We start from the raw sequence: 27,196 nt of genomic DNA, 5'->3' as shown, positions 1-27,196 counted from the left end.
GATTGATGCGTGGTGATGGGTAATTCCGTGTTGTGATGCAGATCATAGGAACTGGCCGACCAAGATGGCTCGATTCGGATTGGGAGCAAGAAAATTCTCATGGACAGGTACAGTACTACACTATGTTCAGTTCTTCGGGGGGATATACAGAGAACCAAACTACGGCTTCATAAGCCGCATAAAAGTTCCTTCTACTTGTGGTCATTTGATTTCTTCAGGTATCAGAGTGAGAGAGAGTTACCCAAGGGCCCGGGCTCTGGCTTTCCGGTCCCATTTCTATTCAGCTGGAGTTAATTTTCATTCCCAGTCCCCTTGAGAAATTTTGCGAAGAATATAACATCATAAATTTTATCATAAATTTATCGTGTGAATTGAGTAAAACTAGTGAATTTGATAGTTGAAAATATGATAAGATAACACTGTATTAAATGAGTTATATATCATAGGGCAATGGGGAAAAGTATAAGAAATGATATGAGATGTAGATAGACATGTAACTTTGCTCCACTATTCTTTCTTGTGTTCAAATTTGGTCCACTATTCTGATTTAACTATTTATATATCCATTTGGCATCCCTAATGATGAACGACCAACATATAGACAATGCAAGTTTTTTTAACAGAACTGACATTAAATTGGTCCCTTGCACAAGCCGCTGTTACTGAAAGTTTTGCTCACAAATTTTAATTTTTCACAGGTATAGCATGCTAAACATTTGTCTTTCATTCTACAAAAATTGCAGGTCCATCATGCGTGGAAGCTTCAGCAGGCCGCAGGCAACGTCAAGTGATATGCCTTAATATTTGGTTTGTTAGCATCTTGTTGATGTTATTGTTTTGATTCCAAACAGCAGTGTTACTGTGCATTCATGTTCATATATTGTAAATACTAAATGTTACTATACATGGTGCTAGTCCTATGAGACCGACAGGGACACAATGCAGACATTCTTCAGTCCTCAAACTCAGATGCAATGCAGCTACTCATCCTCAACATAATTTCAATATCGATCAATTTGAGGAAATTGGCATAAAAGTCACGAAGAAAGTGAGAGCTTTCTATTGGTTTTGTCGGCCCCACACAATCATTGGCACTGTGAGCTCTAGCATCTCTTATTTGAACTGGATGCTGCTATTCTGTATATGCATAATACCCCCACAATTTCACTCTTCCTCTTATATGTGGACCATGTACCAGATACTAGGCATTACTTCAGTGTCCCTCCTACCAATGAAGAGCCTAGATGATTTAAGTGTGACAGTTCTATGGGGATTTCTTGAGGTATCATACGATTATGAGTGCTATACTCAGAGCACACATATGCCTTCTCTTTTTGAGTTATACATACCGTTTTCACTTGACACTTCTGATTTCTCGTACACAGGCTTTAGCCTCCTCTTTATGCATGAACATTTATGTAGTGGGGCTGAATCAGTTGTTTGACATTGAAATTGACAAGGTATTTTTTCATGAATCTACATCATATTGTCCAGCATTACTGTTTGTATTATCCAGAACAACTTATGCTTGTTTTGAAGGTCAACAAGCCAACTCTCCCATTGGCTTCTGGAGAGTTTTCAATGAGAACTGGGGTATCATTAGTTGTGGCATTCTTGGTCATGGTATGCTATTAGCTCAACACAGAAATTGAATAACCATCTATTATAATCTGCCTGAAATATGCATATACATTTTTTAACTTTTTTTTTAATTTTCAGAGCATTAGCATTGGAATAAGATCCAAATCTGCTCCATTGATGTGTGCCTTGCTTGTCAGCTTCCTTCTTGGAAGTGCCTACTCTATAGATGTAAGTAATACATACTTCTGTATGATGTAGTTTCATAATATATATACGTTTCAATTCTTTCAGTTTGACTTCTTTTAGCTACGTTTCAGGTTCCATTGCTCAGGTGGAAGCGACATCCCTTTCTCGCTGCATCCTGCATACTTGTTGTGAGGGCTATATTGGTTCAATTAGCTTTCTTTACACACATGCAGGTACTAGCATTATTTGCATATATGCCCACTGAACTGCGAATAAATGCTTCCTTGTTCATTTGGTTTTATGCCTGATGCAGCAACATATTCTGAAGAGGCCCTTCGCGCCAACAAGGTCGGTGGTGTTTGCAACATTGTTTATGTGTTGCTTCTCTGCAGTAATAGCTTTATTCAAGGTAAATATCCATTATGACCTGTGATATCCAGGAACTAAGATATGTATGGTTATACAATACCAAAATTCAGTGATGAATTCTGCTCCCTTTATTTATTAGGGAAAAGTCTGTTTTTCAACCCTGAATTATCACGATAGTCCGATTTTGGCCCTTGAACTACGAAACCGGACATCCTACACCTCCAACTAACGAAACCGTTTGAAAAACAACCCTGGCTCAGCCAAAGGCGGTTTTGCTACAGTAAAATTTCTGAATTTCTGGAATTTCACACCTCTCTCACTTAAATAATAAAGAAAGCATAGTTAATATTGTCTAAAAATCATGATATTTTTTTGAGAGGTAGATCAAAAGACAAGAAATTTATTTTGGATAGATGTGATACATTAAACATAATGAAATTTGAATTATTAAATTTTCAAAATGGGTAGAATTCAAAATTTCTTGAATTTTTGGGTTAGCTAAACCTTTGATAAAAATGAAATAAAAATATGATAATTCATAATTTTTTATTTAGTTTAATAAGGTATTTGTTATTGGCCCAAGTTTTTATGAAAGTTTTTGAATTCCTTCACAATGCTCAAATTTGAATCAAATTTGATTCCTCAAATTTTAATTTATGAATTTTCTATAGAACTTGGGCCAATAAAAAGTACCTAACTAAAATAAATAAAAAATTAAGAATTATCATATTTTTAATGCATTTTTATCATAGGTTTAGCTGACCTAAAAATTCAAGGAATTTTGAATTCTACCTATTTTTAAAATTTTATAATTCAAATTCCTTTATGTCTATTGTAGCACATCTAGCCAAAATAAATTTCTTGTCTTTTGATCTACCTCCCAAAAAAATATCATGAGTTTTAGACAATATTAACTATGATTTCTTTATTATTTAATTGAGAGAGGTGTGAAATTCTAGAAATTCGGAAATTTTACTGTAGCAAAACCGTCTTTGGCTGAGCCAGGGTTGTTTTTCAAACGGTTTCGTTAGTTGGAGGTGTAGGATGTCCGGTTTCGTAGTTCAAGGGCCAAAATCGGACTATCGTGATAGTTCAGGGTTGAAAAACAGACTTTTCCCTATTTATTAACGTGTAGGATATCCCTGATGTTGATGGAGATAGAGATTTCGGCATTCAATCTTTGAGTGTACGGTTAGGTCAACAGAAAGTAAGAATATGCCTGTTCAACTTAAAAAAGCTAAGGTCTACAAACTGTGCAAAATTAATTTTTGCTTATCATGCTTCAGGTGTATAGGCTCTGCATTAATATGCTCATGACAGCATATACAGCTGCAATTTTGGTAGGAGCATCATCTCCAAATCTGTATCAAAAGATTGCCACTGTAAGTGATATCTTAGGCTTTTTTTTAATACAAAAGTATAAGGTTTGTCTTTCTATTTGACTTCATGGGCCTACAAAATTGTTCAGGTGTTTGGTCATGGCTTGCTCGCTTTTGTGCTTTGGCAGAGAGCACGACAATTTGACATCACAAATAAGACATGCATCACGCCATTTTACATGTTCATTTGGAAGGTGAGTAAGTTTTATTTTTACAGTATGCTCTATAAATTCAATGAAAAAAAGTGGCACTATGTTGAGATGTTTGTGTCTAATGCTCTGCTTTTTTATTGGTTTGCAGTTATTCTACGCCGAGTATTTCCTCATACCATTTATGTAGTAAGAATCATGCCAGGGAAACTACCATCTGGCATAGATATGTAAAATTCATTTGCGGGGCTTATTATTAATGATACTCCTCTATTCGATGCTTATGCATCATCTGCTATGTAAGTGTAAATGTACAAAATAGAGGCATTTCACTCTGTTGAGTGGGATTATTGTGGACATAAGACTAATCCACGAGTCTTGGCTGCCTGACCATATGAATATGCCTTAGCGGTAAAGTTGTGTGCTTGTACAACCATCGTATATTAAATGGGACATTCTATGGAAGTGATATTATTCCTCAATGTGGGCAGCCTTCTTTTATATAGTTAACCAAAAACTTATCAGAAACAATAGTTTGTACTGATTATTCTTCTACATCTTGAATAGTATCATTGCACAACCGGATATTAAAAAAAGGAAAAAAATGCTTTTCCGTATAACATTGTTTGCAAAAACTAATATCTATTACTAGCAAAACTAATTGTATTAACTATCCACATAACTATCCTTGATTCCTTGCTTTTTTTGCCGGTTAAATTCCTTGCTTAACATCATAGGAAATTCAGAAAGCCATAACCATAGAATAGTCTCTTGCCTTCTTTCTCAACTCTAGATTTGGACAATTTCTCCCTCCTTAATTTCTTTTTTATTTAAATAAAACCATTACGAGTGCTGCTGGTTATATTAAACAGCGAAGTAGGGACGACTTTACATGAAACAGGCATTGCACGATTGCTAGAAGAGGCAATGCAAAAAGAAGGGGTGAAAGAGTCAAGGCCACATGGCCGTGTGCCATCCTTTGCCCTTCTACTTGTAGTAGCAACAGCTGCCGCCGTTGGCTTCATTTTGTAACCCGAATTTGCTGCCTTGACACTTGACAGCGTCATGGAACTCTCTCTCTCTCTCTCTCTCTCTAACGGTCTAACCTCCAGCTTACCCTCAACATAGTCAACCAAGGCCGTTTCTTTTCTTTTTTTTCCATCATGGCTTTTGTAAAGGATACCCTCTCATTACTATTTTTTCCCCGACTCGGATCGCTTCACTACTTGATTTACTTGTTTTTTTTGAAAGGTACTACTTGATTTATTTACTACTATAGTTGAGTAGCATGGCTACGATGGCACTCATGCTGATAGCCTTGACACGACGACCTTCACCTACATAGAAACCAATCGATCGTTCCTCATCCTATGCATATATGATGAAGGTTAATTAGCAAATATATATTTACATATATATATATATGAGTATTGTTTTGTCGCCTTTATAAAGAAGAAATAAAGGAAGCGCCTGCCTGCGACTGCGATTCTGGCGGCATGTAAACCAGAGCTGACCAGCAGCAGGATCCCCTCTCCCGTAATACCGGGGGCCTTCTCGGAACGGACAGTTGCGACCCCCCTTATTTCTTGCCGCCTTCATCTCACCCCACAACCACTCTTTCACCCTGCACCTTCTCGCGGAGCGAGTCTCCCGAGAGCCTCATCAGCTCGCCGCTGCACCGGCGAGGCCTAGCTCGCTCGCCCGCCCGCCCGCCAGTGTCAGAGATCCACCCCGCGCCTCGCCGCGCGACCATGGCGTCGCTCGAGGACCTCAAGAACGAGAACGTCGACCTCGTCAGTCCCCAGCTCCTCCTCCTCCGTCTCTCCTCCTCCCGCACGCCATCTCTTCGAATGTGTGCCAATCCTGCCGTGTGTGTTTGCAGGAGAGCATCCCGATCCAGGAGGTGTTCGCCGTCCTCAAGTCCTCGCCGCACGGGCTCACCTCCAACGATGGCGCCAGCCGGCTCCAGATCTTCGGCCCCAACAAGCTCGAGGAGAAGAAGGTCCGGTTCCGGTCCCGTCCTCTGTCTGATCGACAACCCGTCGATTTGCAATAGTTGATCCGTGACGATATCCTTCTTCAAATCCCAGATCTCGATCATGAATGATGTGTGGCGTGTGAATTTGATCTGCAGGAGAGCAAGCTTCTCAAGTTCCTGGGGTTCATGTGGAACCCGCTCTCCTGGGTCATGGAGGCCGCCGCCATCATGGCCATCGTCCTCGCCAACGGAGGGGTGCGTACGCGCGCCGCCGCACTCCATCACCTTGGCTGCAGTCTAATAATTCGCGTGCAGTGAATGACGTGTGTGTGTGTGTGCAGGGGAGGCCGCCGGACTGGCAGGACTTCGTCGGGATCGTCACGCTGCTCTTCATCAACTCCACCATCAGCTTCATCGAGGAGAACAACGCCGGCAACGCCGCCGCCGCCCTCATGGCCAGCCTCGCGCCCCAGACCAAGGCACGCCCACGGCCACGGCCGGCCCCGTGATTGATCTTGATCCAGTGGGCGTCCGTGCGTGCATGCGGTGTGTGGCTAGCTCAGCTGACAGGAATACTAATCCTGGATCGGCTGGCGCATGCAGGTGCTGAGGGACGGCAAGTGGTCGGAGCAGGACGCGGCGATCCTGGTGCCCGGCGACATCATCAGCATCAAGCTCGGCGACATCATCCCGGCGGACGCGCGGCTGATGGACGGCGACCCGCTCAAGATCGACCAGTCGGCGCTCACCGGCGAGTCGCTCCCCGTCAACAAGATGCCCGGCGACAGCATCTACTCCGGGTCCACCTGCAAGCAGGGCGAGATCGAGGCCGTCGTCATCGCCACCGGCGTCCACACCTTCTTCGGCAAGGCCGCCCACCTGGTCGACAGCACCAACAACGTCGGCCACTTCCAGAAGGTGCTGACGGCGATCGGCAACTTCTGCATCTGCTCCATCGCGGTCGGGATGCTGATCGAGGTCATCGTCATGTACCCGATCCAGCACCGGCAGTACCGCGACGGCATCGACAACCTGCTCGTGCTGCTCATCGGCGGGATCCCCATCGCCATGCCCACCGTGCTGTCGGTGACCATGGCCATCGGGTCGCACCGGCTCTCCCAGCAGGGCGCCATCACCAAGCGCATGACGGCCATCGAGGAGATGGCCGGCATGGACGTGCTCTGCAGCGACAAGACCGGCACGCTCACCCTCAACAAGCTCACCGTCGACAAGAACATGATCGAGGTTCTTCACATGCATCGATCTGTTTTTTTTTTCTCTTGTGGGTTCGCATCAAACAAATTAAATGTGCCCGTCTTTGGTTTCCAGCCGTTTGTCAAGGATCTGGACAAGGACGCCGTAGTCCTGTACTCCGCTCGAGCTTCGAGAACCGAGAACCAGGACGCCATCGACGCGTCCATCGTCGGCATGCTCGCCGACCCCAGGGAGGTAAGCACTCATAAACCACTGGGGGGTTTTGCTTCAGGCCAGCCATGGCGATTCACACAGAGATCTCACGAGTCATCATGCAGGCCCGTGCCGGCATCCAGGAGGTTCACTTCATGCCGTTCAACCCCGTGGACAAGCGCACGGCCATCACCTACATCGACTCCGACGGGACATGGCACCGCATCAGCAAAGGCGCGCCGGAGCAGATCATCGAGCTGTGCCGGCTCCGGGAGGACCTGAGCCGGCGGGTGCACGCCATCATCGCCAAGTTCGCCGACCGCGGGCTGCGGTCGCTGGCGGTGGCGCGGCAGCGCGTCCCCGAGTGCAGCAAGGACGCGCCGGGCGGCCCGTGGCAGTTCCTGGCCGTGCTCCCGCTCTTCGACCCGCCGCGGCACGACAGCGCCGAGACCATCCGGCGCGCGCTGAACCTGGGCGTGAACGTGAAGATGATCACCGGCGACCAGCTGGCCATCGGCAAGGAGACGGGGCGGCGGCTGGGCATGGGCACCAACATGTACCCGTCCAGCTCCCTGCTCAAGGACGGCGACACGGGCGGGCTCCCCGTGGATGAGCTGATCGAGAAGGCGGACGGGTTCGCCGGCGTGTTCCCGGAGCACAAGTACGAGATCGTGCGGCGGCTGCAGGAGCGGAAGCACATCTGCGGGATGACGGGCGACGGCGTGAACGACGCGCCGGCGCTGAAGAAGGCGGACATCGGGATCGCGGTGGCGGACGCCACGGACGCGGCGCGCGGCGCGTCGGACATCGTGCTCACGGAGCCAGGGCTGAGCGTGATCATCAGCGCCGTGCTCACCAGCCGCGCCATCTTCCAGCGGATGAAGAACTACACCATCTACGCCGTGTCCATCACCATCCGGGTGGTGCTGGGCTTCCTGCTCCTGGCGCTCATCTGGCGCTTCGACTTCGCGCCCTTCATGGTGCTCATCATCGCCGTGCTCAACGACGGCACCATCATGACCATCTCCAAGGACCGCGTCAAGCCGTCCCCGATGCCCGACGCCTGGCGCCTGCAGGAGATCTTCGCCACCGGCGTCGTGCTCGGCACCTACCTGGCCCTCGCCACCGTGCTCTTCTTCTGGGCCGTCCGCGACACCACCTTCTTCACGGACACGTTCGGGGTGCGGCACATCGGCGACAGCACGGAGGAGCTGATGGCGGCGGTGTACCTCCAGGTAGGGGTGGCAACAGATCATGATCCTAGCTGTCTCTTTCTTCACGGTCCTTATACATTTTTATCTCAAAATTAAATATGATTAAAATTCGGCTATTTTAAGGTGCGGTCTTACATTATTATTTAAGTTAAATTTCAAAACCATTTACCACGTATTCCTACCTCCAGGTGAGCATCATCAGCCAGGCGCTCATTTTCGTGACGCGCGCCCGGAGCTGGTTCTTCGTGGAGCGGCCGGGGCTGCTGCTGGTGGCCGCTTTCCTGGCGGCGCAGCTGGTGGCGACGCTGATCGCCGTGTACGCCGACTGGCCGTTCGCGCGGATCAAGGGCGTGGGCTGGGGCTGGGGCGCCGTCATCTGGCTCTTCACCATCGTCACCTTCTTCCCGCTGGACGTCTTCAAGTTCGCCATCCGCTACTTCCTCAGCGGCAAGCAGTGGAACAACGTCTTCGACAACAAGACGGCCTTCACCAACGAGCTCGACTACGGCAAGAGCAAGCGGGAGGCGCAGTGGGCCATCGCGCAGCGCTCGCTGCACGGCCTGCAGCAGCCCGAGGCGTCGGGCCTCTTCAACACCGACAACACCAACGACTTCATCGAGCTCTCCGAGATCGCCGAGCAGGCCAAGCGCCGCGCCGAGATCGCCAGGTACATCATCCTGTCTAGCGGTGAAGCTAGCTAGCCCCGGCCATGGCCATGGCCATGAATCAACAAGATCCATCCTGATGATCGATGCTTGTTCGTGCAGGCTACGGGAGCTGCACACGCTAAAAGGCCACGTGGAGTCTGTGGTGAAGCTCAAGGGGCTGGACATCGACACCATCCAACATAACTACACCGTCTGATCAATGTCTGATCTCCAACATGGTATGCACTATGCAGTGAGACATCGATGCAGAGAACGAAGCAGCAGCAGCAGCAGCAGCAGCAGCTCATGCCATCGATCTGGAGCAACTACTGTAGGATTCAGGGTTTTTTTTTCTCTCCTTTGTTTTACGTTTCAGCAGCGTAATGGATCGAATCGGTAGGCCAGCAGACAAATAATTCGAGGAAACTGTAGGATTTTATCGAAGGATAATTAATAGGGTATGTTTGCTGCAGATCTAGAGCAGAATAATTTGAAGGTTACTGCTAATGCGTCATGCATCTCTTTTGTTGAACTATTCAGGCCGATGGTAAATTGTGTGTGTTTGGTTTCCTCGATCTTTGCTAGGGGGGCTTTGTTAATATTTCTTTCTTTGTGTTTAGGCAGCTGTAGTTTTTTCTAGGCATTCAATTACAAGATTTTTCAGGATGCATACGGATTCCATTTCTGCTTGTTCATTCGTGCGCAAGTTCATTTTTGTATGTTATTAAATATATATTGTCAATTAAATATATATTGTCAATTACCGTGAGGGGGCTAAATTATCCATGATGGAAAACAAATCCTAGAAATGTATGATTGCTGATACAAAAGGAGAATGCTTAAATGTGATACCAAATTTTGGAACGTTATAAATTTAATAAGTAAATAAGCTGCATTTTTGCAATTTGTAGATACAACTTTTTAAAAGAGTTGGCTGCCTGTATAGTAAATATGGATGTGATTCTGAAACTAGCGGCATAATTGCACTGTTTTATTGTGATATCAAATTGAATTAATTGTGATATCGGATCAGAATGGCATGGCTTAATCGGTACTTCTGCAATTACGCAATTGTAGATACAACAATTTATTTTTAAAAATATTCACTTCATGTTTTATGGATGCATTTACAAAATGAAAAAGTCTATTTTTCAATCCTGAACTATCACGATCGTCCGATTTTGAACCTGAAAAATACAAAACCGGACATCTTACACTAGTGAACTGACAAAATTGTGCAAAAGGGTTCCATCCGGAACCAAGCAATGGTCTTTCAAATGACCTACAAGTTCTAGAAGCGACACTTTATCTTGATTCCACCATAATAGTGCAGTTTCTTCCCCGCATTTATGAACTTCCCGTTGAAATAAAACCTAATAGGGAGAGTTCCCAACACATCCATATCGCCGATGTGCACAAGACAAGCCAAAACTTATGAAAACCTAACCTAAGCCTAGAATGCCTAACTTGTACGACTCTAGTCTCTAAGATCTAGATCATCTACTTCACTGGATCCAATTTACACGCCGGTTTGGTGCAGCCGTCGGATCTTAGGCAGCTGACCTACCAGTCGTGGAATCGATGAAGTGCTGCTTCACCGCCGTAGTCGCCGCCTTGCGGGGCTAGGGTTCTTGGGCTAGTGGGGAATTTCGGAGTGGGAGAGAGGGGGAGGGGGAGCGAGTGGGAGGTTTCCTTTCAAGGTACATGTAGGTGTCGACTGGTCATGTACCGCCGCATTGGATGAGTGATGTGGTCCAAAACCGAGGTGGCTTTGGCTTGAGGGGTAATTTGCACGATTTCGTTAGTTTGCTGGTGTAGGATGTCTGTTTTCATAGTTTCAAGTTTAAAATATGACGATCATGATAGTTCAGATTGAAAAACAGATATTTCCCTTTCCAAAACTAGCCTTGTAATTGCAAGGTTCCGTAAAAAAATTGTAATACACAGCAAACTCAAAAGGGAAATGATGAGAAAAGGGCAAGGTCTGTTGTGGAGGTCCACTTTGCAGCCTTTTGGGTTTTGGCCCATGATATGGGACTCGGGCAATGTTGTTTTCATCCTTGTACGATCTTTTGGACCCTAAAGTTTACTATAGATAAGGTTGAGAGTTTACACATCGCTGTGTTCGCTTGGCTGTGACTGATGGCTGGTGCTGATTTGTTACGAGAGAACAGTATTGCTGACTGACTGGTAGCTGATGGCTGGTGCTGATTTAGTATGAGAGAATAGTACTGCTGGCTGGTTGGCCGGCAAATCAAGCGAACACAGCGATAAAAGGATTGTTGTAACTAGAGCATACTCGGTATATTATATGCTGCCTTTTTTTAGGGGGGAATGACGACTTCACAACAATCGAGTAAAAACTATGCTGGCATCTGTCGATTTTTAGACCAATAGGATGAAGGCACGTAGCCTTGCTGGTTGAAAAAAAGTGAGTGATGAGGATAAAAAATCAATCAATTTGGCAATTTGCTCATGAAACTGGCCAGGGAAAAAAAATCGAGTGGCAGGTGTTCGCTGTGGTTAAGGAAGAAGTGCTGCTGCGAGTTGGAGCTTGTGGCCGGCCTGAGCTTGTTTTGGTTTCCATTGAGTAGCATTTCTGCTTGCCGTTGTATGCGTTTTTTTTGTCTTTATGTAATCACAACTCTGTAATTCCTAGCTTGCTTCCTTCTTAAATGCAATGCAGTGCTCCTGCTTAATCTTCAAAAAAAAAATCGAGTGGGCTCTTCGTGGGGCACATGGTCGAGTAGACATCATGTCTCTCATCTCTGCTCGGTGCCTCGGTCTAGTGCAGCAGGCCTGTCCACACACAACTACACAAGGGGCTGACCAATGGGAAACATAATTAGATAACTTGCTTAATTGCTCCCTTGTATCATTGTTTTTGTCCCCTGGTCATCATTCGTTGCTCCTGCTCTCATGCAAAGCTAAATGTAGAAACTTAATAAATTTCACATTTTTACAATCCGCATAAAGTTGTCTCTCTCAACGAACGTATCATTTATGTATTACATAAAGCACAATGCTAATTTACCTGTGACATCGCCCTCGGAAAATAATTATATGTGACATTAGTTAAGGGTTTCCACCGATTCACCAGTTTCTGCGCTGCACCCGAGAGCCTTCTCCACTGAGCCCCTCAGTGGTTCAGGCCCATGAGAAAACCCAAGTAGAGCATGAGAGAGATGCTTTGCCTGTGGCGGACTCTCAGGAATTCAAATTCAGGTAGGCCCAGCCCGTTTTGATTATAGGATAATACTTTTCAAAAAAAAATATAGGATAATCAGCCCACTCTGTGAAATCCTAGGCCCCCATCAGTTTTTTTTATAACCCCTGTCACATCAATTTTTTTTTTACCATTTAGAAATATTAAATAAAATTTATTTATAGAATTTTTTTAATAGATGGGTGCTAATTTGCGAGACGAATCTAATAAGTATAATTAATTTATAATTGCTACAGTGATGCTACAGTAATTATCCGTTCATTACGAATTAATATACTTCATTAGATTCATCTCGAAATTTAGCCTAAGGAATCTGCTATTAGTTTTATAATCAAATTTTAATTAATATTAATAAATATTAAAATTCTCTTGAATGTGCCTCTGGAACCAAACAACCTAGGAGGAGAAAGAAAAGAGGAACCACAACTTCTTCAATTACGCCGCCGCCGCCGCCGCGCCGATGACTCAAGAGCACCCCTCGCCGGCGTCCTCCGACACTACAGTATCCTCCGACTCCGCTCCCGAATCCGATGCCTCCACATCATCCTCGCCGCTCTCGTCCGGCTCCTCCGGATCCGAACCCGCCGTTCCCAAGAAGCCCCGCCCCCCCGTGCGCTCGTGGCCAGCCTCCGACGAGATCGCGCTCCTCGAGGCCGTCGCGGCGCACCGCGAGAAGCACGGGCGGATGCCGTCGCCCAGCGACATCGCCGCCGCGCTGCAAGGCCGCCTCCGCGCGGAGGACCGCCTCGGCGCCGAGCAGGTCGCCCGGCGGCTGCGCGCGCTCCGCGGCCGGTACGACTCGGCCGCCGCCCGCCTCTCCCGCGGCACCATCCCGGTGAAGGAAGACGACGTCACGATCTACAGGCTCTCCAAGCTAATCTGGGCGGGCACGCGCAAGGGGAAGAGGAGAAAGAAGGCCCGTGCGGCCGACGCGCGCGCGGACCCGAGGGAGTTCGCCGAGCTGTCCGGGCTGTACCCTTGCCTCTCCGCGGAGGTGGAGGCGATTGACAAGGGGTGCGGCGCTGCGGCGGCCGCCGGGGTGCTGAAGAGGGCGTTTGGGCGCATCGGGGACGACACTGCGGCGCGGCTGGAGGCGAGGGTGAAGATGCAGCGGGTGGCGGAGGCCAGGGCGAGCGCGGAGCTTGACCAGCTGAGGAGGAATGTCGCCGGGGCTCTTCTGCGTCTGAGCAAGTGAATGGTGATTTCTTCACCTTCTTTCTGTTGGCACATGAATCGCTGTAGGAAGACTTAGTAAGCTTGGCTCTTGATAAATGTAGATTGAAATGCCATCAGATTTTTTGTGGCGAAGGTCAAGGGCAATACCAAAAGTATCAGAAATGTGATGTCGCAAATTGTAGCTCCGATCTTAGTAGAGTAGAGTTTAGTTTGTTTTGCACCTTACCATTGCCTGAGCTGAGAATCAGTTGTCTGCAGGAAATTAATTTTCCTACAGCATCAAAATTCGAAATACAACGCTAATGTTTCAAGATCTATCCTTTTAGAGCAAGTATAGTAATGCCTAGTCAGCCAGCGGAAGAGCGCTCCACGTCAACAGAATCTGGTGAAGCACCGGGCTGACATAGGAACCAAGTAAAAAACCAGCTTTTAGCCCTCAGCCAACAGTCATACAAACATTAATTATTTACATCTTTAATCCAACCATTCTAATAGTCAACCTAGCAGCTAAGTCATTATATAAACAGGGCAACAGGCTATATTTTCAACTTCATATGACATGGCAATAGCATTTAGCCTTCAGCTGGCTAAATCATTAGCCATGCTCTTATTCTCACTCTGCAATCTGCCTCAACCATCTATACTTATTCTGTTAAGCATATATCATCTTATGGATTGTAGTTTCAAGCTGCTAATGCGCGACACCTCCTTTAAAATTATAAGCATGACACGCACCTTGTGGCCAAAACATTTCACAAGCCCTATTTGTGCTGATATTTCAGGCCTGGTGTTGCATTTTGCATCAATCAATTTTGATTATCATTTAGCATTAGGGGCAGTGTTTGGGAGGGTTTCTGCTCCCAAATTATCATCCAGAGCAGCTGGAGTGCATCCAACTGCCCTCAGCTCTGAAGAAACAGTATGAAAGCAGAATGGTCCAGAGCCACAAATTAACTGGAGAAGTGGAGCAGGCTGCCTTATCTGTATTCCATGTTCTGTATGCGTCTGTTCAAGATGTTCCTATGCCCTATTCCACCATCTCGTCAAGGTAATGCCACATATGACATCATATATTGAGATGTTCTTGAGTGTTTGGTTGTATGGTACTATGGCAGTGTGTAGGTACTGAAATGGATTCTGGTATTTGTGATGAATGTAGTGTACTGACTGCTTTTGCACTAGTAGACTCTCCAGGGCCCAGGCCTCCACACATATTTTGTGATGGGAGATTGGACCGTTGGATTCAGTGAACTTCAATACATTTTTTGCATTGCATGGATGCGTTAAAAATTAGTTATATGTTATTGAAGAGTGAGATTAAAATTTGATATGTGATCTTTCAATAGGACATTTTTGCAGGCATGCAGGAAAATGTTGTAGGGATTTTTTTTTTCGTTCTCCCCTGTAACCTTGTTTGACCTTTTGGCTACTCCATTAGTCTCTTCAGACATCTGATCGTTGAGGCAAGTATACTTTTGATGTGGTTAAGAGTACCAGTCAACGTTTGCAATTCAGCGAATTATTGAAATGGAATAATGACAAAGTTCTTTTTTCAGTCTGCATTTGGGCGCAATAAGTGGTGTGTTGGCGCTTTTATCATATTTGCTTTTATCAATAAGCGCAGTTGGGCGCAATAAGGATTGGGCCGTGAAGGGTTACAGACTAAATAACTGGCCTAATCTATTTCTTTTTTGATAAAGAAACGAGATTCTCCCTAAAAAAAAGAAACGAGATTTTTGGCTCTCCATGATCGCATTTTGTTATTGATGTGGTGTCAAAGGTTACCTGAGGATTAGGCGAAGTGCAAAGATATGGAAAGGATAAGTTAATATGAATTAGTCTTTTGATAAGGAAATCAAGGTGAGATGTGCCGCTGAAAAAGTAAGTGCGTGTACAAACGGGTACTGTTTACAACTATATGCACATGTCGAGGTATGGTTTCTTTTGTGAACTCCTCCAAATAAGACCACAAACAGGATCGTGGTGCTTTGATAAGTTTGCTTCATTTTCAGCCCCTTGAGTTATCATTTGGTGTTTGTGTGATGCTTTTCTGCCATCGATGCTGTGATGGACTCATACATGATACAAACTTTATGTAGTACTGTTGTATACCCCCAAGGCTTTAAAATCCTTTGTAGTTCTTCAAATTCTTCAAGTGTTGGACCTGCATTGGCTGGATATGTTACAACCTATGTAGCCTCCTCTGGATATGTTCCAACTTTTGAAAGTCAATACCAGAACCAAATGTCAGGACTACCGGGGAGAATTACACCGACGCTAGGTTTCAGTGAGCAGGTGGCACCATTCAACTTAGGAAGCTTTGTGATGCCGATTGGTAGTTCTGCTCTGGATAGTTCTTCAAGTATTGGACCTGCATTGGCTGACCTTCAGATAGGAAATTCTGTCACGCCAACCCAGATGCCGAGTGGTGGGGCTGCAATTGGAAACCTCCCTGGAGGTGGCACTACTGCTGATCAGCAAGCTGTTGGTGATCAAGTGAATAACAGCACAATGTACTCCCTGAGAGAACCAGCGAGGTGCATGATGTGGCGATTGATGATGTGAATGTCTTTTTAGTAGACTGGATTAATCAAGTAAGACCTTTCTCCTTCCTCTCCTATCTACTTATCTCATAATAGAATTTACATGTGAAATTGATGAATGCATGAATAAGGTTTATTTAACTCTGCGGGTTCAGTACCTCGTAGGACATGATCTTTGGATAGGTGAATCGAGATGTTAAATAAGAACTCACATCACCTAGATATATATTATATCTAGATGTATAGTAAAATTTATGTATCAAGAAAAGTCAAAACAACTAATAATTTAGAACGGAGAGAGAGTATCATTTGTTCTTTCAAACCTTCAACTTGCAAAACAGCAAGCATCGCAAAAGAACACAAGCAGAGCTGCATATATCAGTTCAATAGAGCTATGAATGGAATGCTTACTTGGGCCAACAAAGTTCGACAAAGAGAACAACAATGATTGGATCCTAGAGAGGATCTTAAAAAGCACATGGAAGCTCAGGAGAGAGTATAAACCCTAGATGCGTCGATATACAACGGGGACATGGAAGATCAACAAGCAAGGAAAGGAGGAATCTCACATGAGCCAAGGAGGAATACAAGTTGTGGAGGAGTAGGGCTAGGTGGAGGTCCCGTTGTAGATCGGCGCGGCATTACCTGGGTGGCGAAGCGGTGCCACTCGATGGATGTTGGAGCCGGCGGTGCCCGCCGAGCTCTGGAACGTTGCCGGCGAGATCGAGAACGAGAACACGAAAGCAACACACGCACGCGAGTTGGACTTGGACACCAGTTTCTGCTGCAACTGTCGCAGCTTTTTCCACGCCTCGGATCCTCCTTTATTCATGGATCTCCCCCGCCACGAACGCCCACTCCAACGGACTCCACCATGCAAGGCGATTCTCGTTGGGCATGCGCAGTACGCGGACATGGCGGGGAGCGCGAACTTGGCGGCCACGGCGCGGACTGGGCACAGCTCCAGTCGCCCGGGTTCTACGCCATTACAACAGTTAAACGGGATTACAATGTTTAAGTGAGGAAAAACGAAAAGATAAGCTATGCTAGCTAACAATTCACCCCCTTAATCCCGTTCGATCTTGGTGACGCCTAGCTTCATTCGCAGTTCTGCAAAGCGCATCCTCGCCAACGGCTTCGTCAGTATGTCGGCCAGCTGGTCACCTGTTCTGACATGGTCGACTTCCACCACGCCCTGTTCAATGCAGTCACGAATATAATGATACCTGGTATCAATATGTTTGCTTCTCTCGTGATGCACGGGGTTCTTGCTCAGCTCAATTGCAGACTTGTTGTCGATCAGCAACCTGAACTTCTGAACTTGTTCATTCTTCAGTTCTGCAATCAAACGACTCAGCCATACACCCTGACAGGCCCCTAGAGCAGCTGCTACGTATTCAGCATCACATGAGGACAGCGCTACAATCCTTTGCTTCTGAGAGGACCATGTAATCAGGTTAGATCCCAGGAAAAACAAAACACCAGAGGTGCTCTTTCTCTGGACCAAGTCACCTGCCTGATCGCTGTCAGTGTATCCCAGCAGCAACATTTCTGAATTTTCCCCTCGAATGAACTTGCAGCCATAGTTCAGAGTCCCAGAGACATACCTGATGATCCTCTTCACTGCTGCCCAATGCTCATTGTTAGGTGCTTCCATGAATCTGCTCACAATCCCAACAGCAAATGACAAATCAGGCCTGGTGTTTACTAAGTACCTGAGCATACCAATGATGCTTCTGTATCTTGTCACATTTTTCTCAGTGCCTGTTTTTGCCTTTGTGAGCTTAACTCTCTGTTCCATGGGTGTATCCACTGGATTGCAACCAGTCATTTGGCACTGTTGCACAATCTTAGCTGCATAGGAGGATTGGCAGATGGTGATCACTCCATCCTTTTGCATCACTTCCATGCCTAAGTAGTAACTCAATAGACCAAGGTCACTCATGCTGAATGTGTTCTTCATCTGTTGCTTGAAATGTGTGATCTGAATCACACTTGGCCCACAGATAATTAAATCATCAACATTTACACCAATTAACAGAAGGGATTCACCCACACCTCTTCTATACACTGCATGTTCCACACTGCACTTTCTGAAACCCAGAGACAATAATTCACTGTCAAGCTTAGCATTCCAAGCTCTTGGAGCTTGTTTCGGGCCGTAGAGTGCTTTTCTCAATCTGAGCACCTGTCCAACATGTCTTGGATCAGAAAAGCCAGGTGGTTGATGAACATACACTTCTTCTTGGAGATCACCATTCAAGAAAGCCGACTTCACATCCATGTGATGTACTTCCCAACCTCCATATGCAGCAAGTGCCAACAACAGCCTAACTGTCTCCAATCTTGCCACTGGTGCAAACACTTCATCATAATCCACCCCCTGTCTCTGTGCATACCCTTTTGCCACAATTCTTGCTTTGTACTTGACAATTTCTCCTTCTGGATTTTTTTCACTTTATAGACCCATTTCAGTCCTATTGCCTTGTGGCCTCTTGGCAGCTCACAGAAATACCAGGTGCTGTTATCTTCTATTGATTCTAATTCAGAGATCATTGCTTTCTTCCAGCACTCATCCACCAGAGCTTGATCGATATTCTCTGGTTCTTCTGCAGCTAGTCAACACATGCCACTATACTCATAATTCTGAACTTCCTCAGTGGTGTCATACAGGTTGTTCAAAGTCCTGTATCTGACAGGGCCATTGTCTTCTTCAGAATCTGAATCAGGGGCCAAAAGTGGCGAGACAAACTCGACTGCAGGTGGGTGCTGCCCTTGTGCACTCTGTGGTGTGTTCTGTGGTGCTGGTGTTTCTCCTAGGCTGCTAGAACTTCCAGGTGACCACCCTGACCCAGCCGATGGGGGATTAGGGAGCTGGGCTTCATCAGCTTCTGTTGTCGGATAATAGACAGTGAACTGTTGCAGTTCACTGTCAGTCTGAGAGCTGCTGCTGCTGTTGCTATTCCACTCCCAAGCTAGTTCTTCCTCAAAAATCACATCTCGGCTGACATGTAGTTTCTTTTCCACAGGATCATAAACCCTGTAACCCTTTGTTCCTTCTTCATACCCAAAAAACACCATCTTCCTTGATCTGTCAGACAGTTTCTTCAATTGTGACCCTACTGTCTTGACATACACCCTGCACCCAAACACTCTGAGATGCCCCACACTTGGCTTCCTACCATACCAGGCTTCATAGGGAGTTTTTTCTTCCAAACTCTTTGTAGGGGATCTGTTGAGGATGTACACTGCAGAATTCACTGCTTCTCCCAAAAACTGAGCAGGAACTCCCTTGCTTTTCATCATGCATCTGGCCATTTCAACCACCATCTGGTTTCTACGCTCTACCACACCATTTTGCTGAGGTGTATATGGTGTAGTAGTGTAGTGCTTGATGCCATGTTCATTGCAGAAAAGGATAAATTGGTTTGAGTTGAACTCACCACCTCTGTCAGACCTAACAGCCTTCATCTTTCTTTCAATTTCAGTTTCAGCTCTGGCTTTCACCTTCTTGAAATAGTATAAGGCTTCATCTTTGGTCTTGAGCAGCTCGATCCACATGTACCTGCTGCAGTCATCAACTACTAACAAGAAGTAGGATTTCCCACCTGGTGTAGGTGGTGTGATCTGACCACACAAGTCAGTGTGAACCAATTCTAGGGCCTGCTCTGCACGATAAGAAGATGTTTTGGGAAATGGTGCTCTATGATGCTTACCCAATGTGCATCCATCACAGACTTGCTCAACTCGATCAATGACAGGTATTCCTGCAGCTAGCTGCTTCCTGCCTAGATCACGCAGTGCTCTGAAATTCAGATGCCCATATCTTGCATGCCACTTCCAAGCTTCATCATCCATCTTCGACAGAAGACAGACAGGTGGAACAACACCAAAATTCACTGTATACAGGCGATTTGCAGTTCTGGGAGCCGAGATCAATAACAAGTGACTACTATCAAATACTTTCAGTCTGCCATTTTTCATGGAGATTTCACAACCTGCCTCTTCCAGTTGGCCAAGACTAACAATGTTTGTTTTCAAATCAGGAATGTAATACACATCAGTGAGTACCTTGTGCTCCCGCTGCCGCCCTTGTATAACAACCGAGCCGATGCCGCAGATGTTCACGTAGGAGCCGTCGCCAAACTTCACCGTGCCCCGAACGCGTTCGTCCAGCTGTGCGAGCGCTGCCCGCGTGCCTGTCATGTGGTTGCTGGCACCGCTGTCCAGCACCCACACACCGTCTGGGCACTCCACAGGAACAACTTTGTTCTCTACTGTGGCAGAACCGCCTAAATTATCCCGGCTCAAGTGCGTAAACCATCACCATAAAGGCAACATTAGCTTAAACGCACTTCAAACGGAACAATTTTTGGTCTGTCGGGTAACGTCCCGATACAACCACCGATTCTCGGATCGAACAAGCATACCCCGCACGAAGGCGAGTCCAGAGATATTACAACCACAATTTTTACAACACAGGCATAGTAATGATTACAAGCCAGTTAAAAACATTATTACAAGGCCAACTTAAATAAAACAGTTATACAAGTTATGATTATAAGTTCAGAGTCTAAACAGCGGAAGATGAGACACGATGACTACAACACGTCGCAAAAGTATACCAAGCTAGCCCAAGCATGGTATTACTCGTCACAGTCATTGCCGGCCGGAGACGTATCCCATTCTACGGACCAGCCAGGAGGCAATGTGCAAGGATAGGTCAAGCTAGCGATCTGATCCTCAAAAGTCATACCTGAAAAAGGGTTTTCAAAAGCAAGGCTGAGTATTCTAATACTCAGCAAGACTTAACCGACAACGGGTATAAGTAGCCCACCTTAGCTAGACTATGCAAGGCTTTGTAAGGCTCTGGTTTTCCTTTGCTGAAAAGCAATAAAGAGTAGGTCCTTACTTTCAAGTTTTAGCTTCAAGATTCTAGTTGATTAACCATTCTATGTAAGCATCTACTATCCAAACATGGTGGAACTTCTAAGCAAACATCAAGATTAATAAGAATATTGTTGCTCTTATTACTCTGTGTGGCAGATCAATTAAGCAGTCTCATTTCATCGTGAGAGGCGGACGATTCTGAATCGAAATTCAACCTTGCAAGGACAACCTAACACACACGTCTGGAACACCGTCGGGTTATTCCCAAACAACCGTTGACCTTTCTTTCCGGCTTGTGGATAGGGTCACTCTCCCCGACTACAGGGCTCCAAGGCCGAACCTTGTCCCTTGAAGTCGTAGTGTTGCGCAACATAATAATAAAACCTATCCCTACTGAGAGAGTGAAAGGTATATCCACTCCCCGGTCCAATCGGCTACTAGGCTTGCCGCGTACCATATTTACGGCATGTGGCTAGTACTTTCAAAAACTTAACCGGCACTACCACACACCGCGACCTTAGCAAGTTCATTAACACAGACGGGGTCTCACATAAGGTCATGATATCGAACACAACCCCGTCCGTCGTCCTTATATTGATAACAGAAAGTAACCAGGCAATTCCTATAAAGCTCGCGAGTGACAGGCAATCACTCGACTTTTACCGGTCCTATAAGCTTAGCAATTATTCGAACTCAAGTCTAGTGTTCAGTACATAGGTTCCTAGGATCATGCATCTAGAGTTTCAATTCAACTCCTATGAACTGTAAATGCACAAGTAAAATAATACAGTAAATGAAATTAATTTGAAGTATAGGTTGTGTCCGGGGCTTGCCTTCTCGATAATTGCTAACTATTTCAGCTCTAGGCTCTTCCGAACTTTGGTCCGGGGCTTCAGTTAGTTCCGCAGTGTTCACTTGAGCTTCGAGATCACCTCCGTCAGATTCCGGGATCAGCTCGTACGTCCCGTCCGATAAGGCAGTCGTGTATATATGCAATGCAAGAACAACATTATAAACAAACATGGGCAATCGTTTATAGAGTAGTTAAATAACAAATTTAACTACACAAGGCATCATGATCAACAGCACAAAAGAAGTTAACTAACTTCATAAAATGAGTGGTGGTGATTTCCTATACGATTAAATCATGGTTTGTAAACAAATCAACAACACAGAGTACAAATAGTAATAAAATCTACCAAAATTACACTAAACAGAACATGAACAAAGCAATCTACCCTACAAAAATCATATCAAGACATGTAACCATTTAATCACAATAAAACATTTATGCAGGCAACACTTAGTACAAGCTTGAATTATACAGATCAAAATAGATCAAAACAGAAGCTCAAAATTTAACAGGAGATCTACACAGGGATGATCTATCTACTGTGAATTTTTCATGATTTTTATCTACACCGAAATAATTCTGAGAAAATAAACAAAACAGACATCAGTTTAGCAAGATTCAATTTTAGCTCCTGTTCTATTCATGAACTAAGGCTCAAACTTCCTGGTCAAGCTAATATACTCCATATGAACACTCAGGAATATTTTCAGGATTTAACAAGAACAGAAACTATTTACCATAATTAAAGTCTAATAAACAAGGATTAAATCAAATAAATAGCTACACAAAAGAACTAATCATGAAATTTTTATAGAAAATCTAGTATTACATAAGTAAACTTGCATAAAAGTTTCACTACAAGACATGGCTTTATGCAGTAGTTAAGAAAAAGATTAAAGAACAAGTATTTATATACCTAATAACACAAATCAAAATCTACCGCAAAAACTTGTAACTAAAGCCTAACATATTATGGTTCTACTGCATAGAGCTCTTCAAGAGGATTCCAAAACATCAAGATTTTCTATTTTACGAATTTTCTACGAATTGATCTAGAATTTCAAAGTTTGCAGCAAACTAATACCAACAAGTCCTTAGTGCACTATTCACATGAGTCTTGGGGTTTGCAGACAGCCCCCTGGGCTTTTCCAAATTCTAACACGCGGTCCTTGGCCTTGGTCAGAGAGAGGAGGCGAGGTTTGACCGGTCTTTACCGGCGACGGCGAGCGCCGGCGGCGAGGGGAACAAGGCGTGGGAGCTACAGGGGACCACGGCGCACCGGTAGATGCCCGAAATCAAGGTCGGGGTGGCCTGTGGTGGCGGCGCGACGCGAGCAGGCGTTCGGCGGTGGAGGAGAACGGCGGAGGCGGCGCTCCGGTGAGGGATTGGCGGGAAGAAAAGGTGGGCGAGCTGCGCGGGGGCGAGGCGGTGCTATCTAGGGGGTCAGAGCGGGCGGAGGAGCGGCAGTGAGGCGGCTCCGCGGCGGCGTCAAGCTTGCCGGAGTACGGGGTGGAGCGGCGGCGGCGTTCTATGGCGTGGGAGCGAGGAGAGAGCAAAAGAAGTAGAGGAATAGGTCGCTGGGGTCTTTGAGGTGCTCGTGCGCGAGCTGGAAGGGGTCCTGGGGCTCTGCGGCGAGCTCGCCACGGCGGCGTCGCGGTGGCGGCCGCGAGAAGATTCTGGGCTTGTCGGGGTGGCGTGGCTCGGCTGTGGAGGCTCCAGCGCGAGGCAACAGGAGGGGGAGGAGCTCCGGGGCGACGCGTGGGTGACAGCGCACGGCGAATTAATGGCCGGGAAGGCGCTCCACGGCGGTGGCGGGCGGCGCTGTCGGCGGCGAGAGAGAAAACAGAGCAGGGGGGTAGAGGTGGAAGAAAAGGGTCGTTTTGCAATTACCAAAAGTTCCAGGGACCTCTCTATAAACAAGCAATAACTTTTAAACTAAAGCTCAAATGAAAAAGTGCCCAACATGAAAGTTGTTCAACTTTTCAAGATCTACAACTTTAATGTTGTGCAAAAATTTATTTGACCAAAGATTCAAGAGCTAAAATTAAAATCATTGAAGAGATTTTGAATTCTAGGAAATTTGTCTTTTTCAAAGCAAATTCACTTCAACTCTAGACTCAAAAGCAAAAATGGCTGCCAAGCATTAAATGCACTGAAATTTTGCAAAAACACCCTCCACTAAAATTATAATTACACAACCTATTCAACACAACTGCAGAAAGGACCTTGTATAAAATCATAATTACACATATAACCTTTCATAATTACAAAAAGATCCTTTTTACGTAATTCAAGCACAAGATGCATATCAACAAACACAATTATTGTGTAGACACCTATTTAAATTACTGTGCAAACACCCGAGGTGTTACAGCCTTCCCCCCTAAAAGGAATCTCGTCCCGAGACTACAGGAAGAAAAGGATGCAAAGACTTGGTACCTGGATTGGTTCTAAGAAAGTCGGGAAAGTTTCTTTGGAGAAAATTTTCAGTTTCCCAAGTAGCTTCTTCTACAGTATGCTGATTCCACTGTATTTTGTACATTTTAACTTTCTCCCTTCTAGTACTTCTTTCTTTCGCGTCAAGAATCTTAATTGGATACTCCGTATAAGATAGATCGGATTCAATCTCGATGTTCTGTGGTTCAATGATTTCAGTAGGTACCCTGGTGCACTTCCGAAGTTGTGAGACATGGAAGACATCATGAACGGCGGCCAATTGAGTTGGAAGACGGAGTCGGTAGGCAACGGGACCACAAGTTTCGATAATTTCAAATGGTCCGATGTATCGGGGTGCTAATTTCCCTTTTAAGCCAAAGCGTTGAACACCTTTAGTAGGAGATACTCGCAAATATACAAAGTCTCCTACCTCGAATTGTAAAGGATCTCTTCTTTTGTCTGCATAACTTTTCTGTCTTGATTGGGCTGCTTTAAGATTAACCTGGATAACTCTGACTTGCTCCTCTGCTTCCGAGACTAAATCTGGCCCAAAAATTTTGCGTTCCCCTGCTTGTGACCAATTCAAAGGAGTTCGACACCTTCGACCGTATAATGCTTCAAATGGTGCCATTTGCAAGCTGGATTGATAACTGTTATTGTATGAAAACTCTGCCAGTGCTAAGCACTTAACCCAATTCTTGCCATATTGAATAACACATGCCCTCAACATGTCTTCAAGGATTTGATTGATTCGCTCAGTTTGCCCATCTGTTTGTGGATGATAAGCTGAACTACGAATCAGTTTTGTTCCAAGGGATTCTTGCATTTGCTCCCAGAAACGTGCAATAAACTGAGGCCCATGATCAGAAATAATCGTCTTTGGAATTCCATGTAAACGAACAATCTGATCGAGATAAATCTCTACGTACCTCTTGGCAGAATAAGTGGTGTGTACAGGAATAAAATGAGCGGTCTTGGTGAGTCTATCAACGATTACCCAAACAGAATCATGCTTATAAGGAGTAGTGGGTAAACCAACGATAAAATCCATACTGATGTCCTCCCATTTCCAGGATGGAATAGATAAAGGTTGGAGAGTACCAGCTACTTTCAAGTGACTAGCTTTAACTCTTTGACAAATATCACATTCAGAAACGTATCTGGCGATTTCTCTTTTCATTCGAGTCCACCAGAAATTTTGTTTGAGATCATGGTACATCTTGGTACCACCGGGATGAATCGAAAACTTCGATAGATGTGCTTCATCAAGGATTTGCTTTCTAAGCTGAGGATCCTTAGGTACAACCAGTCGAGATTCAAACCATAGAACTCCTCTATGATCCACTCGGAAACATTTATACTTTGCTTCTCCCTGTGATAACTTTTCCTTGATGACCTTGATACCCTCATCATGTAATTGTCCCATGATGATGCTATCATGAAGTGTAGGCTCAATCGATATATGGTTCACACTTCCTTGAGGTACCATTTCCATGTTCAACTTCATCATTTCCTGGCATAGAGTTTCATTGAATGGTTCTACAGATAGACAATGGCATTGTGACTTGCGGCTGAGTGCATCCGCAACCACATTAGCCTTTCCTGGATGATAGTGCACTTCTAGATCATAATCCTTTATCAACTCTAGCCAACGTCTCTGTCTCATGTTGAGACCAGCTTGAGTGAAGATATATTTGAGGCTCTTATGGTTAGTGTAAACATTACAGTGAGTTCCCATAAGATGATGTCTCCACATCTTAAGAGCGTGAATGACAGCTGCTAACTCTAGATCATGGGTTGGATAATTCTTCTCATGATCCCGGAGAGCTCTTGATGCATAAGAAATAACCCGGTTGTCCTGCATAAGCACACAACCAAGTCCCGTACCCGAAGCATCACAATAGACATCAAAAGGTTTGGTACTGTCCGGTGTAGACAATACTGGAGCGGTAGTTAATCTTGCTTTGAGGGTTTGGAAAGCTTCTTCACACTTATCATTCCAAACAAACTTCACTCCCTTCTTCAATAACTCCGTCATAGGCTTGGCTATTCTGGAGAAATCAGTAATGAACCGACGATAATATCCAGCTAAACCAAGGAAACTGCGAATTTGATGAACTGAATTAGGAGATTCCCAATCCATCACTTCTTGTACTTTAATTGGGTCAACAGATATACCATCACTGGAGATAGTGTGACCTAAGAATTTCACACGGTCCAACCAAAATTCACACTTGGAGAATTTGGCATAAAGATGATGATCTCGTAATCGTTGAAGAACGATACGCAAATGTTCAGCATGATCTTCTTCATTCTTGGAGTAGATCAAAATATCGTCAATGAAAACCACGACGAATTTATCCAGCTCCGGCATGAAGACTGAATTCATCAAGTACATAAAATATGCTGGGGCGTTGGTAAGACCAAAAGACATGACCAGATACTCATAGAGTCCATATCTGGTTGAGAAAGCAGTCTTTGGAATATCACAAGGCCTGATCTTTATTTGATGGTAGCCAGAACGAAGATCAATCTTAGAGAAAACCTTAGCTCCAGCTAACTGATCAAATAGAATATCAATGCGGGGAAGAGGATACTTGTTTTTAATAGTGACCACATTGAGTGGTCGATAATCAACACATAGCCTCAAACTATTGTCTTTCTTCTTCACAAACAGGGCCGGACATCCCCAGGGTGAAGAACTGGGACGTATAAAGCCATTGTCAAGAAGGTTTTGGAGTTGGACTTTCAATTCTGCTAACTCATTTGGAGGCATTCGGTACGACCTCTTCAAAATAGGGGCTGTACCGGGTTGAAGCTCAATAATAAACTCAATATCTCTATCAGGGGGCATTCCAGGCAAATCATCTGGAAATACATCCGCATACTCCCACACAATAGGGATATCTTCAAGTTTAATTTCTTTTGCGGCATAAGCACAAGAGTTAATGCACTCTCGTTGTGGTAGATAGAGTATGGTGGCTCCTTGATGTGGTGAATCTATCTCGATAGCTCAGGAAGAGATATCTAACAGTACTTTATGTTTAGTCATCCAATCCATGCCCAGAATAACATCCATGCCTTCTAAATTCATTAAGATTAAATCTGTCTTGATCAATTTACTACCCAGATTAATTGGCACATGTCTAGTGATTTGATTGG

The 27,196-nt window shown here is 45.1% G+C and overlaps 3 protein-coding genes across 4 annotated transcripts; all 3 read left to right on the top strand.

Moving 5' to 3' along the window:
* The first annotated feature begins 1,189 nt into the window (after nt 1-1,189).
* On the top strand, nt 1,190-3,978 carry LOC120669429 (homogentisate geranylgeranyltransferase, chloroplastic-like). Its single transcript, XM_039949187.1, has 10 exons — nt 1,190-1,282; nt 1,386-1,460; nt 1,540-1,623; nt 1,720-1,809; nt 1,899-2,000; nt 2,081-2,176; nt 3,272-3,343; nt 3,423-3,518; nt 3,605-3,709; nt 3,816-3,978. The coding sequence occupies exons 1-10, from the start codon at nt 1,190-1,192 to the stop codon at nt 3,852-3,854; spliced, it is 852 nt and encodes a 283-aa protein (XP_039805121.1). The 3' UTR covers nt 3,855-3,978.
* Nucleotides 3,979-5,409: 1,431 nt separating this feature from the next.
* Nucleotides 5,410-9,441, top strand: LOC120671552 (plasma membrane ATPase 4-like). Of its 2 annotated transcripts, XM_039951927.1 has the most exons (9): nt 5,410-5,457; nt 5,547-5,666; nt 5,799-5,897; nt 5,984-6,121; nt 6,246-6,887; nt 6,972-7,091; nt 7,175-8,284; nt 8,452-8,930; nt 9,031-9,441. In XM_039951927.1, exons 1-9 carry the CDS (start codon nt 5,416-5,418, stop codon nt 9,125-9,127), a joined length of 2,847 nt encoding a protein of 948 aa, XP_039807861.1. In that variant the 5' UTR covers nt 5,410-5,415; the 3' UTR covers nt 9,128-9,441. The 2 variants fall into 2 exon arrangements, with proteins under 2 accessions (XP_039807861.1, XP_039807862.1); XM_039951928.1 differs by lacking the exons at nt 5,410-5,457; nt 5,547-5,666 and having other exon boundaries at nt 5,814-5,909.
* A 3,114-nt stretch (nt 9,442-12,555) lies between these two features.
* On the top strand, nt 12,556-14,867 carry LOC120671614. Its single transcript, XM_039951999.1, has 2 exons — nt 12,556-13,334; nt 14,095-14,867. Exon 1 carries the CDS (start codon nt 12,597-12,599, stop codon nt 13,329-13,331), a length of 735 nt encoding a protein of 244 aa, XP_039807933.1. The 5' UTR covers nt 12,556-12,596; the 3' UTR covers nt 13,332-13,334; nt 14,095-14,867.
* The last annotated feature ends 12,329 nt before the right edge of the window (nt 14,868-27,196 follow it).

The sequence above is a fragment of the Panicum virgatum genome, chromosome 4N (genome assembly GCF_016808335.1).
Source record: "Panicum virgatum strain AP13 chromosome 4N, P.virgatum_v5, whole genome shotgun sequence".
Taxonomy (NCBI): Eukaryota; Viridiplantae; Streptophyta; class Magnoliopsida; order Poales; family Poaceae; genus Panicum; species Panicum virgatum.
Note: the sequence above shows the minus strand (reverse complement) of the source record. Positions and strands in the feature narration are given on the sequence as shown.

What these genes read in the sequence shown, in the direction of transcription:
- LOC120671552 (XM_039951927.1), top strand. Translation starts at nt 5,416, where the DNA reads ATGGCGTCGCTCGAGGACCTCAAGAACGAGAACGTCGACCTC. An exon ending in AGAACGAGAACGTCGACCTC is followed by an intron (nt 5,458 to 5,546) that starts GTCAGTCCCCAG and finishes GTGTGTTTGCAG; the next exon opens with GAGAGCATCCCGATCCAGGA. An exon ending in TCGACAAGAACATGATCGAG is followed by an intron (nt 6,888 to 6,971) that starts GTTCTTCACATG and finishes TTTGGTTTCCAG; the next exon opens with CCGTTTGTCAAGGATCTGGA.
- LOC120669429 (XM_039949187.1), top strand. Translation starts at nt 1,190, where the DNA reads ATGTACCAGATACTAGGCATTACTTCAGTGTCCCTCCTACCAATGAAG. An exon ending in GAAGTGCCTACTCTATAGAT is followed by an intron (nt 1,810 to 1,898) that starts GTAAGTAATACA and finishes GCTACGTTTCAG; the next exon opens with GTTCCATTGCTCAGGTGGAA. An exon ending in TACGGTTAGGTCAACAGAAA is followed by an intron (nt 3,344 to 3,422) that starts GTAAGAATATGC and finishes ATCATGCTTCAG; the next exon opens with GTGTATAGGCTCTGCATTAA.
- LOC120671614 (XM_039951999.1), top strand. Translation starts at nt 12,597, where the DNA reads ATGACTCAAGAGCACCCCTCGCCGGCGTCCTCCGACACTACAGTATCC.